The following is a 13,873-nucleotide window of genomic DNA, read 5'->3' as shown; positions in this document are numbered from 1 at the left end:
ATACAAACTCATTTTATACAGTTATTTCATTTGCATTAATTCGAAGGAATGTGTCTGCACAGGGCGTTGGCTTTTTGTGCACATGAGATCTTCAAGTTCCGAGATTTTGCTTGACACACTTTTACAGTCAACGTTTCCAATGCTGCTTCTATGAAATAGGAATGGTAAAGGATTGCCACTGTTCCCACAGCTTATCTACTTAGTGGGTTATACTAAACAAACTAATACTTAACCACTTGCAAGACAGCAGGGACGTAAACACTAGAACCTAATTCGATGCTTCGAGGTTGTAAAGCCATCCAGGGAGCGGAAATCAACGAGTCAAAACTACTAGAATTCTAGCTTTATCACAGTAAGGACATTATCAAGATCGGTACGTAGAGCGGTTGAAATGAGCTTTAAGTGCAACTGGAAGTAGCAAAATATATACATTTAATTGCCGCTTTGGTGGTCATACACCTGAATCTTTTCACTTCACAACCAGAATCTTACCAACAAGCCACGTAGCAATTGCATATCTACAGAACAGAAGTCGAATGACTATCAGCTTTAGCAAACAGAACCAGCACCCATGACTTCAGCACTTCTGAGACAGTGCCAGAGGACTAACATTGGAGCAGAAACTGCCATAAACTGGCCACTGAAGACAAAGACCTCTTTGGGTGGTGCTGAAAAACTAACTATTTTCCTGAAAAGGTACAACTTCAGGCTTAAAGCTGCAGCAACTTCAGTCTTTATACTGCTGCAGTGAAACGAAAAAACAAAACACCAAAAAGCAATAAGTGCTTTTAAATTCAGTTAAGAATTGTGTCCTTGGTTGGTGCAAATGTTGAAACCCCATTTCCACATGGTAAGAGGAAGCAGTCTAGCTAAAAATTCATAGCTTGGCAAATTAAGTGGTTCATTGATAGCTTAGAGACTTTGAACGCTCAAGCACACTAAAAGGGCATTGCTGAAGTGCAATACGGTCGTTTAATGTGGCCAAGTTTTCATTGAAAAACTTTCATGAAGTTGCTGAAGGAGCACTTGCCAATAAGCTCTTATGAGTGTGCTATTTAACAGACCAATGCTTATGAAGTGTACAAAAAGGGATGTTCAGTCTTGACACTGCTTCAACCAGAACAACCCAGCCCGAACTGCCAGGCTTTACGTAGTGGCCTAAGCGAGACTGGTATGTTCAGATGTGGGTCCTGTACATGCTGTACCACTGGAACCAAGTGATACCAGACTGTTGAGCCCTAATGAGGGTGAAAGGGTTTTGGGTTGCTTGTGTACTAGTTCAGGAAGGCCTGACCATTCTTATTGGAGCAGTGTCGACAACGATTTCCATAGGGCTGAGTTCAAACTGGTGCGCAAAATAAAATTAGTTTTTACCAGAGGCTTAAATTAATTCAAGCATTTCACCCATCACCTTTTCATACTTCAGTGTACAATGGCAGCTAAATTTACATCAACTTGACTATTTTGAGTTTGGTGGATTTGAACACTTAATACTACAGCGCCTGCATTTGTCCTGAAGTAGTGTTTTTTTCATGCAGTGAAGAAAACCACCACAACTGGGACTTCATTTAACCAACGTTTCTTAAATTTAGTATTCGGGTCTTGGAAGTAGGGTTTTTTAGTATAACAAAATCCAGGATTTGACTTCTTGGCCCGCTACTATCACAGGTCAGTGATAGTACAATGCGTAGGCTAGCTCACTGATACACTTCAAGGGAGTTCATATAACCGGTTTACCAATCTAGATTCACAGGCAGCAATGTAACGATCGATGAAAAAGGACCTTGAAAGTCTTAAAGCACATATTACCAATTCCGATAAAACCCTGATGCAGAGACTTCCCCCCTCAGGCTTGTGGTTGTACATATATGTAAACCCAAGCACTGGCAAGAACAAACTAAGATTTCCCATTTTGGAGTACACAAATAATCATCTTTCTCTGCCCAGGGTGGATTTTCTTAGGAGAACTGGGGCAGGACTGCTGCTTCGTTACGTGTCAATACCCTTGAGATTTCTTGCTGCTTCTTCAGTCTTGGATATCCTAGTTTTGTTAATAAACCTATGGGGAGATAAATCAATGGGGAGGAACAACAGTTAGAAGCCATTACCTACTTAAGTTATCAAGTATAAACCTGTTGAGAGAAAAAAAAATCTACTTCTTGGTTACATTTCTGCACGACTGTCTCAAATCCGAAACTAAATTTACAGATCATTTGAAGTTTACACATCACATGGGAAAGTGTAAAAGAAAGTAAACGGCCAGACTGAAAGGTGCATTCGGCTCACCTGGAAACCCCCCAGTTGCTCAGCTTAGGGGTACCTATAGTAAAATGTAACTTCTTTAGGGTCATGAATAAAAGAAAAATGGAGAAAAATAAACAGAAAAAAGGGCAACCTTTACATTAACCATCCTTTTACGCATACTCACAAGTCCATAAAAAAATAAAATAAAAACTTTTAAAAAATACACGCCTGCCCACTCCCCCTCCATCAAAACAAACCTCTTGCATTAGATCTTCCAGGTGGTCTCCATTCTCCCAAATGCTGCGCTGCACCCAGTTGATTACCTTTGTATACAATTTTCCATTACTAGGAAGACAGACATTATCTTCAAGCATCACCTCCAACTGTGGATAAAAAAAATAAACATAAGCGTTAGTGCATCTCTGAAAGTTAATTTGATGCATTTTGTTAAGCCTTGGTTAAGATATCCATGTGCCAGTGTCAGTCATGTGGCGTCTGAGTTTTGTGTTCAAGAAACTGGGATGGTGGTTCCGGTCTAAAGAATTACTCAAAATATGGGCAGATGCACACCTAATATGGGTGGCTCCAATACCCTGCCTCTTGCTTTTCAGTGATGGTTCATATACATTTAAAGGAACTATGATAGTTTGTACATTCGTAACTGGCCGTCTTTTGGATTTCGGAGGGAGCCGCCTGGATCTACAGGTACAGGATAATATTTCTAGACAAGTTTGTCAACTTCATAGAATAAGCCATTAAACAGTTTCCGATTTAGGAAATCGAGAAATCAAATTATTCTTGAGGACAGTTGGAAGGAGGGGGCCAATGAAAATATGTAACTTTTATCAGCAGACCATATAATGGTTGAACTAGTAACTTAAGATACAAGACTACATTCAAGCATTTTCTAGTATTGCATTGATTTGTGCGAACTAAAAAGGTTGGCTGCAAACAGCCCCATCTCCTGTTAAAGGGAGGACCATAGAAGTAACGGTGATAATATGGAATGTAAAAACGTTATTCTAAGCTTGATTTTTTTCTCGTATGTACTTTCTTTTGTTAACAAATTTGTACCTTTAATCGTGGAAGTTTGAGAAAGTCCTCTTGCTCTGAAATCTCCAGTAGATGTTCCTGGATGTAACTATCAATCTTATTTAACAGGCGCCAATCTCCCATACAACTGACAAAGTTCCGATAACAAATGCAACTCTGAGCATCCATCTTGGATAGTAAATAATCGCCACACACCTTGTAAGAAATTTGTAAGAGTTAATTACATTTACTTTTCCGTATATTGTACATAGATAAGTACAGAAGTCTTAAAGGCAAGTGGATTTTTTACCCCTATAAGCGACCCCCCCCCCCCCCCCCCAAAAAAAATAGCCCAAGAACGCAAGCATTTGAAATGCAATAGGTCTTGCATTTATGAGGGTTTGAGCTATTGGCACTGTAAATGACAATGGCTTTTATTTATGGGTTTTCAAAACAGATGAATAAAAAACATTGTCATTTACAATGCCAATAGCTTAAACTCTTGCAAATGCGAGACATGTTGCATTGCAAATGTGTGCTTCAATAATAAAAAGCGTTAGGAGAGTGTCCTGCCTGCAACCAAAGGCACTTGCAGGCAGGACAACTATTTGAGAAAACAGTGCTCAGAGGCTGTAATGAATGCCTACTGGGCAACACCATACGCAACAGGGAGCATCGCCATGGAAGGTCACAAAATGAGACCAGATGGTACTAAGGAGGGACTACCAAGTCTTTCGACCAATTAACAGCCACAATTTACAGTGCACCATAACAAGCCAATTAAAAATGTGGGACGAGAGCGGGCGGATCTTTAAGTCCCTACCTCAATACAGCATACCTCATAGAGCAGCGCATGCGCAGCCCAGGTACGACCTGAAAATACTGTAACCTCCTGGGCAACTAAAATTTATTTAAGATTAAATTTCGGGGGGCACTTTGCTACAACTGTACCCATTCCCCTACCTTGTAGCAATTAGGCTACATTAAAACTTTTAATGTACTCATTTTTAAGCAGACATTTTTGGATTTTTTTTTTTAGAAGTTACATACCTGCTTTACTCTGTCCATTTTTAACTTCTTAGCTGCAGAATACACGTCTCTTACAAGATCTTTGTCTGCTTTTAGCCTACAGTTGAGAATATAAGAAAATAAGTCCGAGAAAAAACACGAAAGGCTCACTAATGTGGGGCGAGTTTCACAATATAAATATGTACTTACTGTGCAGTGTAAGCATAATTTAGTAGAACTTCCACTGCTTCTGGGTTAAGGTCTTCAAATTTAACATGAGAAACACCATGGGAATCATTATCACTGTTGAAGATTTCAAACAAAAAGGGACTGCAGCAAGCAAGAACTGCTCTGTGTGCAGGCATTTCATGGCCACATACCTTTAAAATGAAATAGAAATTCAAATTAATGCAAGCAACAGGAACACTCATGTCATGCGCAGAGATATTCTAGTCACAATGATCAACAGGGCCCATTCAGGTTTCAGGAACCCATAGGCGAGGGGGGAGGGAGACAACAAAAAAACACCCACATGTATACTCCACTCCCACATAGGCTAGGAACTCGAAAACAAAGCACTTTAGACTCCTTTCTAGAAGCATTTTTGCATGTAATGGAAAAGTCTGCTGGAGACCCTGGTACCAACGTGGCTAGGAAGTGTTTTCCCTCTGTGCACCTGCTGAATGACTTATCTAAATTACCAAGGAACCTCAAACCAGGTAGATATTTCAGTATGGGCCATCTGAACCATCAACAGCCGTCTAGAAAAACTTGGCATCTATTAAAGTGGCATTATAATAAAGGGAATTTTCTTTCATACCAAGCATGTAGAAGTTGATACATTTAAAAAGGTGGCCAAGTGTAAAGTTAAGCCAACAGCACCATCACGATTTTTACAACAAGCGAAAAGCTAGTCATCTTCGATAGCATGATAGAGTTTAAGACCAAGAAAAATAATACTTAAAGGGTTAACCCAGGTAAACAATATTGAGAAGTGGTAGAAGTCATCAAAGGAGGAGAGGTTAAAAAAACCAACTTCCAGGTTTATACATAGCAGACCACAAAGGAGTCCTCGTTTTACCAGGAACCAAAATGGAACATGGCAGATGCAATTGGGCAAGAACAGAAGGCTACAGACTATTAGCCTGGAAAAAGGGCCCAGGCGATAAACAGATTAATTAGCCCTGCATAAAGACTAAATGAGAAAATATTAACTTTGATCATCTAATGTTTAGTTGATAAGAGCCTATATATCATGCTGATGGAAGGTTGTGGCCATAATCAAGAACTTAATTCATACTTTGATTAGATCTAAAACAAAAAGGTTCTCCTGCCCCACCCACTATAGACCCACTCTCCAATTCACCCATCAGCTACGAAAGAACCACATTCAGCTCACAGGGGAGGGAAAGTGTTTGGAAAAGGCAAGCCTTCTAAACACTCATGGATGAGGTCTGCAAAAGAGGGCTGTAATAGACGTGAATTTTCAAGCACGAATACTGTAACCACTATCCCAAATTCAAGTAATTAAGAATTAATCCTTTTCTTCATAACCAAGATAGGTTGTGAAATGAAATACCCCACCGCCAAATCACCTCTTTAGTCCCTGTGAAATACACACTCATTCAAGCCCGCAGTAGGTGCGCCATATTTTACATTCTGGTTTCTCAGGTGTTTGGTGATGACAGTGGGACACCGAAGGTGTAGCCCCATTTTGAGTGAAAAGGATTAGTGTCCATAATCCAAGCTGTTACCCACTTAGAGGATCTTCCTATGGTCTTTCCTCTTTAGTCTAATATTGTGCACGGCAGTTTAATGTGCTGACTTTTCCTAAAGATTAGGCAGTAAGCACGTGCCGGATGTTAGCTTACAGATAATCATCTATTTAGCTAGGAGGGTACACACAGTCAACAGATCCTAAATATAATCATGAAAAGTATTTCATAGTACAAATCTGGAAAAGAAAATGGAGCCAATTAAACTGCAACAATGTGCCTACAATGAATGGTTACCTGAAGTTTAACATCACAGAACTGTCCACTCTTTCGCAATGCGTTCAATTTGGCAACGGAAGATTCAATGAAGTTCTCATCCTCAAACATCAAATACCCGTTTGGAATCATTTTGCTGCAGATATGAACGAAAGAGAACAGATGTTTACATACGGTCAATCCAGTTGTTAAAGCTGTGTGCCATGCTTGATCATGGTTACTCTTCCTGAATAACATGCTGAGGCGCCGCAAGAGAGAAATCATGTCTGACAATCACAGAATTAGCAGTCAAGCTTTTAGGGTAAAATTATAAGGATGTATTAGATGTGAGCCATTAAACTAGATTTTTCTCTTTTTTTCGTTCACCACCTTGTTCAATACAAGCGTGTCTATGTTGCGCAACACTGAGCTCCATTCAAAATAGATGATCAAGTTTAAATGCAATTCTGTAACAGTATCCCTTTCTTACAGAAGGAAAAAAAACGTTATGCATTCTAAAACTGTCAAATGTGAAACTTTTCGCCCTCGGTGTCAGTCAACACAAGAGACAGAAGCAAGCTATCTTTACATTTAAACTTAATTTTAAACATACATACTCAAAATCAGAGGAGGAAGTGTCTGGAGCACAGTTGACAGACATTGAGTACAACCAATTCAATTCTTCTAGAAGACTGAAATGCAGGCAGAACCGTCTGTTTCCAAATGCAATGGTGAACCCAAACTACCAGGCTTGCGAATGATGTAATCACGTCCTTAGAAGCTATAGACACGAGCTTCTTTTGTGATAATCATGAATCATAATCTGAAACAGAAGTTAGTAAAAGGAAGGCTGTGGTTAGGTTTACAGGGATATTGGTGAGATCTTAACTTACATACAGTTAAGTAAGCACTAATGAAGCGGAGTTCGATTCATACTGATCTTGAATAAGGAGAATCCATGTGAACTATTCAGACACCAACATTAAACTACCTGTTAACTAGCATGTCTGATACGTAAACCTACAAGACTCAGCCAGGAGTGAATTCTGGTTGAGAAACGGACCAGATCCCTCCTCCCCTGCAGTTGACAACCTTGAGATACGCAAACATGCTAATCACCACCCTTAACACTATTGGTATCTCCAACAAAATGAATTGACATACAAAGGGGCAAGTACTTGACGAGACAGTGATTTATGAAATGATAATCTTCATACATTGGTTCTCTGATAATACATATTTCAAAAGTGTTCAACGTAGAAAAGCTTGACCCCAGAACTCTATATATTATAAGTATTGCCAAGTTGAATGTTTTGTGGTCGATATGACACTTCATTAGCGTTTTTGGTTATGAAATGGCTGCCCTTGAAAAGAATGCAACACCCCATAACAAGACTCCCTGCAGTTAAATTGCTTCTTACCGATAACTAGGTATAGGGAGCTAGGGACAAATTCACGTTGTGTACATATTAATGACATCTGGTGGTTGTCCGAGTAATATAACTCAAGGCCGATGAAACACGTTTCTTTTGCCGCTTGAATCTAGCTCATATTTAAATATTCTACACAGAAAACCGACCTTTAACCTCGGACTGTTGCCGTGGGGAGAGCGGAACAGACAAAATATATATGGATGTGCTTTATAGGATTTCATTATTGTGGCTGAAAGGGTGAGAGTTAATTAATAGGCGCGGCCTGTTTAAAGGGCTTTAGAAGGTACTCCTCTATTTGCAGAGCTCATGCTTGGAGTGGAATGTCGCAGCTGGAAAAGGCAGCGCATGTGGACTTGCAGTAATCTTAAACAGGGCAAAGATCCTGCTTCTTGGTCGGAGCAGAGAGGCAGGGAAACAAGCCAGGTGTGCACTGGATTATGGATAGCCACGATAAAATGGTACGGGGGAGTACACCCAGACGCCGGAGAAGGCAATCTCGCAGGTATTGGCTTCATTGAGGCAGCCATGACCCGATCAGTCGCAGGAGGAGCTACTCAACTACACACTGGTTACAGGAATACATGACTGGTATACGCCGTCCACCCAGAGGATATAAAATAGTAGCCTACAGCCACGTTGTGGTTTCTGCGAGCGCAGGGCCGCAAAGATTACACAACCAACAAACAGTCTTGTGCTCAGGGCTTTAAATGGGCCGGGTCCTGTCGGTGCTCAGCACCGGCCGTTCTAAAAGGCAGGTGCTAGGACGGGTCCTCATCGTGCTCTCCGTTTTTGCCCTCACCCTCAGGGTGAGAAAAAAAAAATGATTAACCCTGCAGCAGTACCATCCTTCACTGCCTTTGATGTAACTTCAAAGAGACTCGATATAGTTATTTCAGTCTCATGTCACAACAGAAGCATTTTCAATGTGATACACAACGATGCCATAGTTGCTGCTTATTTCTCTTATGCAACTAATACCCATTGGCAAAGCCAATAGTCCTGGCTCGTTGTAGATGCAAAGTTACTTGCTGTATTATATATCGGGGTGCAATGACAAACAGCAACATACCAGTCAGGCGGCACACTGTTAAGCTTAGGTGTTTTAAGCCACCCCCTTAATTACATAGGTCACGCCCTTTGAGAGGAACACCCTCAGATTTTTCATCCCAGTTAAAGCGCCACTTGTACCAAGGCCCTTCGTATAAAGTAGCATATATCTCCTGTCCCTCACAATCACGTGCATTAAGTCACCGGCAAATATGTACACTATGTTAAAACTAAGGCCCTGCACAGCAGTGCCAGGTCCTAACCCTTTAGAGAAATAGGTTTAAGATTATATTTCAATAGCCATCCACTCCGCTCGTCAAGGTGACCCAATACCAATTGTCAAAGTATGACTGCAGTGATTCAAGCTCACATTAGTTGCCAAGAAAAAGTCCCACACGGCAATCCCGCCTCCCCCCCCCCCCAAGCAAGGTAGCCATCTATTGTCCTACCGTTTTATTTAATCACAAAACTCTACGCATGCAGTTGTAAACATTCACCGTGGCTGGTACTATGTGGATGTACCAGGGTTTGTCAAAGTAAACCTTTCCTTCGTTTAGTGATAATAACTGTCAACTAATGGGACACATCCAATTTCATAATGTTTAAGTTTCCCCAGCTAGTAAAACTATCAACCACCCAGCCCCTCGATGCCAATTAAAATTGGTTGAGCCCCCTCCACCACAAGAAAAGGCTGTCATTTTACTGATGAAGAATAGGAGTTGTGGTAGTGATTATTATTAAGGAATGCAATTGAAGGGCGGCCTTATTTCAAAGGGGCCTTTCGTTTTGTAAAGCAAGCATGATGTATTGAAAACAAACTATGGTTCCCAAACTATTTAAAAAAAAAATAAACGGTCTAATACAGTGATAAGCAAAGCCGCATTAAATTTGTTCCCTGGCAATTGGCATTTCAGGAGACCCAAGGGCGATTTCCAAGACCTAAATAATTTTGTCTAGCGTAGCGACCCCCCCCTCCCGAAATGATGTAAACGAAAAGCACCCTTAGATCGATAGCACGGAAACACGTACTGAAGAAAAAAAAAAAAGCGGCTTGCCTTTGACCCGCCGTTTAGTTAGAAAACAAATTAAACAAAATCGCTGCCCTAGTCCTCATCATACGCAGCGATTGCCATGGTTGGGACAGACGTAAAGGCAAGGTCTCCCATTCAAACTGATTGGCGAGCACATGCATCAGCCATCTTGTGTAAATACGACTGTCACTAGGGGCACTGCTTGCGTTACCATCCCTGCATCCTCGAACCCTGTGCACGGACAGCTGCCATCTTGTACATTTCCTTCTCAGACGCACTTGATACAGCGCAGAAAAAACGCTGCATGGCGACTGAACGTGAAAGGCACATGGTTGTTTTAGTAGCATCGTTCTCACCGCCCAAAGCATGGACCGGTTTAGACCAGATTGTGGAATGGTTCCTGTAACAAGGAAGCTGCAGGACCAGACACCAAAACCGAAAATATGCGAGGGTCCGTGCACTATTCTCACCCGCTACGCATCACACATCGAGGTATGGTTGGGTGAAAACATGTGCATTGTCTAAACAGCATTCGATTGAACATACACTAAGCAAAATAAGTAGCCATCACTTACTACAGACAGACAAAGCTAACGAAAGTCCCCTCCATCCATGTGTGCGGGGTACCACGGAACAGCGCAGATTCGACGTGCAGACCAGACCATGCCTTCTAAGCAGGTTCAAGCTACCAGTAACCACATCCACGATAATACATGCTAGTGTATTGTGTCTACGATTATCTCGTTAATTAACAGTGCCATCCCCCGTCAATGGGAGTGTCGCAGACCTCTTTCGGAGGCGTCTCGGCGGCCTCCAGCTGCGCGCCCCTGAACTGGCTCGCCCACCATCAGTGCGAATGGGGCATTGATGAATGAAAGTGATAAACGCCCTCAATGCGGAAAGCATTACAATTTACCCCCAACAATATGTACTCTGGCCATTGCTATCTATATGCAGCAGCCGTCAAAATAAGAATGCAAACAGTTGCTCTAACCCACCACCACAAGAGTACGCCTGCGATAACAAAATGGCATCGTTTCCAGGGCGAACAGCGCCCAAACGGCAAAGTGCAGTTTTGCCAGCAGTTCTTATAATTCTTGCAGACAAGCCGCCATCACACGGATTCTGACAGTTTGTCCGTCTCCCGCCTGAAACTAACTCAACCTTCAATTGAAATCAATGGGAGAAATACATTCTTCCTAATATATATATATATCGTAACTCCCTCCTTCCTCTTGTAAATTGTTGGCATGTATGGCCGCGGGTGATAAGCATGGTAGGCGCAACACTATAGTTTTAAAACCAAGGGGTCAACCTCGCTTCTCTCAACCCTTCAAGTGGTCCCCATTTAGTCCATGAAAATTAATATATGGGAAACTCAGGTGGCCCCTTCACATTCTGCAGCCCCCGTCGCCATTTTGCATTTCGCCTCTGTCGAAAAGACTTAGTGCAATGGACAGGAAGTAAAATACCAAAGGCCTTTGAAGGGCAAGCGCGCCTTCCAAAGCGGATACACTCAAAACGCTAAAAAGGTTAGGGACGCTATTGAATAAATGGTTTTCTGTAACAGGGTGGCCTACCTTACCAACATGTACCTGGAGGCACTGTACAACGTACCTGTTTAGTGGTGCGGATTCTTATAGGAGACCACCCTCTCCCCTTAAAGAGAAAAGAAGTACCCCGATTTCCCGCGCTCTCATCCGCATACTTGTACAGAACTATGCGGTACAGCTTGCAGACATCCGTCTCTCAGTGCCTGCACGAAGTATGAGCTATAAGAGGCGATCCTTGGCTTCCACTCGTCTATCACATTTAAGGCAGTTGCAATGAGGTCAAATTAATTACAATACGGAGAGGGAACGCTTTACATTTTTTTTTTTAAACCAAGCATCTCAAACGATATCCTAAAATAATAAGGGGGGGGGGGGGAAGAGAAATAGTCCACTTAATACATTATTTCAAAACCTGGATGTGAGAGGGCGTACATATTGCCACATATCCTGGAAAGTACCAGCCGGCTACAGGCAGTTTACAAGCCTTGCATTCAAGGAGAATCGGAAACACGGAGACGTGCACATCCGCAGAACGACTACTAGGAAAAGCCCGTATACCAGAAGTAGAAAATAGATATCCAGGGTCGTACATCCCACTGGTCTTTTCTATCTGCCACCAGACCCCCACGTACCTGGTTTCTCTCGGCACACACGATGAAGCTCATATTGACCTCCTCCTGGGGGTGGGGGCTACTGCTGAAGGTTCTGGTGGCTCCAACAGGTACTGTGGGGTGCTAAAGGTGGAGGCACGAGTCGCGCGCGCACCTAACAGTCACTTCTTGCGAGACGTGGAACTGCTCCGCAAACACTTCCAGCACCACAGCACGCGCACAATCACGGCTCAGCACCCCAGCCGGCCGGTTTAAAGGCCTGACGTCACAAGCCGCCCTCCCTTTAGGTCCCCTTCCGCACAAGCCAATCAGAAGCTCCCAAGCCATTCTCTTCGTGGAGACTTCTAGAGAATTGCGTTGGCGTCCAGTCCGCTGGTGGTGCGACGTAGTCTGCCATTTTGAAACTCTAGCTCTTGCAGACAGCAGGTAGTGGGAGGGGACCACTCAAGCCACTAAATGGAAACAAATTATGCTAAGTCTATTATTGCACCATAGACAACAGACAGATACCGTATACAGGATTTTGTTTGTTTATAAGTTTTTAATTCTCATATATAAAATGTATTGAATTGAGGAAGTTATTGTGCTGCCCCAAGCAAACATTTGTTGTTTTTTGTTTTAGTAATCCTTTATCATGGCATACATACGGTGAACTTTGAAACTGCCCTTCTTCAATATGGCGTCTGCGCTGTCACTCTTGACTCCACCCACTTATCTGCATTCGGGCGTGTCAGAATAGTTTAAGAAACTGGGTCATTTGGGCGGTAAAAAGGACTGTACCTTCACGTGACGTCTGACTGACAGTATTTGACTAGCGAGAGCAGCCCAACGAGCCGGAGGCTGCAGCACGTACTTTAAAATGGCGGGAAATGTTAATTTCTAGAAAGCTGTGACAGTCACACTGCAACGTGTCGATTACAGAAAAAAGTAGACTGAGTCGTTGCGCAGAACCACACTTCGAAAAGGGCCATGGACGCTCAACAGCCGGTGATTCCGGGCAAATCACTTCATCTCCCCGTGCCTACCAAAAATGAATGTGTTCTTCTGTAACGTAACTGGTGCTCATGTAAGCCGTTCTGATACCTACGGGGCCGAGTTCGCGCTACATAAATCTAAAAAAAAGAAAAATCGTGAATTTTGAAACCAGGAAACCAGGCATGAAACACTGACCCCTGATCTTTAACAAGCATTTGCAATGCAATAGGTCTCGCATTTACGCGAGTTTAAGCTATTGGTATTGTAAATGACAATGCCTTTTATTTATGTTTTATAAACCAAAATATGATTTTTTTGGTTGCATATTTATATAGCGCGAACTAGACCCGAAGGTATTGGAGCGCTTTACATAGCACCGTATTTACATTGCACATTCAGGCACGGGGAGATTAACCCCTTCGCCGCGGCAGGAATTCTGCCGCGGCGCTGGGGGGGGGTATGGGGGCAGCGCGGTGGCGCTGTGCTTGTGACGGAACCGCTCCGTCACGAGCCACAGTTGAGCTGTGCTCATGACGGAGTGGTTCCGTCACGTCTCCACCCACTGCGCTAATCGCCCGCACAGCCGGGGAATTAGCGCCGCGTGGGCGGAGCGGCGGCCAACGGCCGCAGCATGACGGAACCACTCCGTCATGAGCACAGCACAACCGTGGCTCATGACGGAGTGGTTCCGTCATGAGCAGGGAAGGGGTTAAGTGATTTGCCCAGAATCACATGATGTGGACGCGACCTCGAGGCTTGAACCCTGGTTTCCTGCACCAGAGGCGGCAGCGCAGCAGACGGACCACATCCTATCTAAATAAAAGGCATTGTCGTTTACAATGCCAATAGCTCAAACTTGCGTAAATGCGAGACCTATTGCATTGCAAACGCTAATATATGCAATGATATTGACGGTAATATGAGTTTTTGTACATAGGTATCCCCGAATTTCAAGTACTTTAAGTACAT

The 13,873-nt window shown here is 42.9% G+C and overlaps 1 protein-coding gene across 1 annotated transcript in view; it reads right to left on the bottom strand.

Annotated features, from left to right (window-relative positions):
- IVNS1ABP (influenza virus NS1A binding protein) overlaps nucleotides 1-12,190 on the bottom strand; it is a 34,243-nt gene extending 22,053 nt beyond the window's left edge. Inside the window, exons 1-7 of the mRNA XM_085601688.1 lie at nucleotides 11,951-12,190; nucleotides 6,872-7,077; nucleotides 6,297-6,411; nucleotides 4,495-4,664; nucleotides 4,327-4,402; nucleotides 3,319-3,492; nucleotides 2,502-2,627 (exon numbers count right to left, since the gene is read on the bottom strand). Of these exons, the coding sequence (XP_085457814.1) occupies nucleotides 2,502-2,627; nucleotides 3,319-3,492; nucleotides 4,327-4,402; nucleotides 4,495-4,664; nucleotides 6,297-6,411; nucleotides 6,872-6,915 (705 nt within the window). The 5' untranslated portion in view covers nucleotides 6,916-7,077; nucleotides 11,951-12,190. The remainder of the gene's footprint in view (nucleotides 1-2,501; nucleotides 2,628-3,318; nucleotides 3,493-4,326; nucleotides 4,403-4,494; nucleotides 4,665-6,296; nucleotides 6,412-6,871; nucleotides 7,078-11,950) is intronic.
- Nucleotides 12,191-13,873: the final 1,683 nt, after the last annotated feature.

This window comes from Triturus cristatus, chromosome 4_2, assembly GCF_964204655.1.
Source record: "Triturus cristatus chromosome 4_2, aTriCri1.1, whole genome shotgun sequence".
In the NCBI taxonomy this organism is placed as follows: domain Eukaryota; kingdom Metazoa; phylum Chordata; class Amphibia; order Caudata; family Salamandridae; genus Triturus; species Triturus cristatus.
Note: the sequence above shows the minus strand (reverse complement) of the source record. Positions and strands in the feature narration are given on the sequence as shown.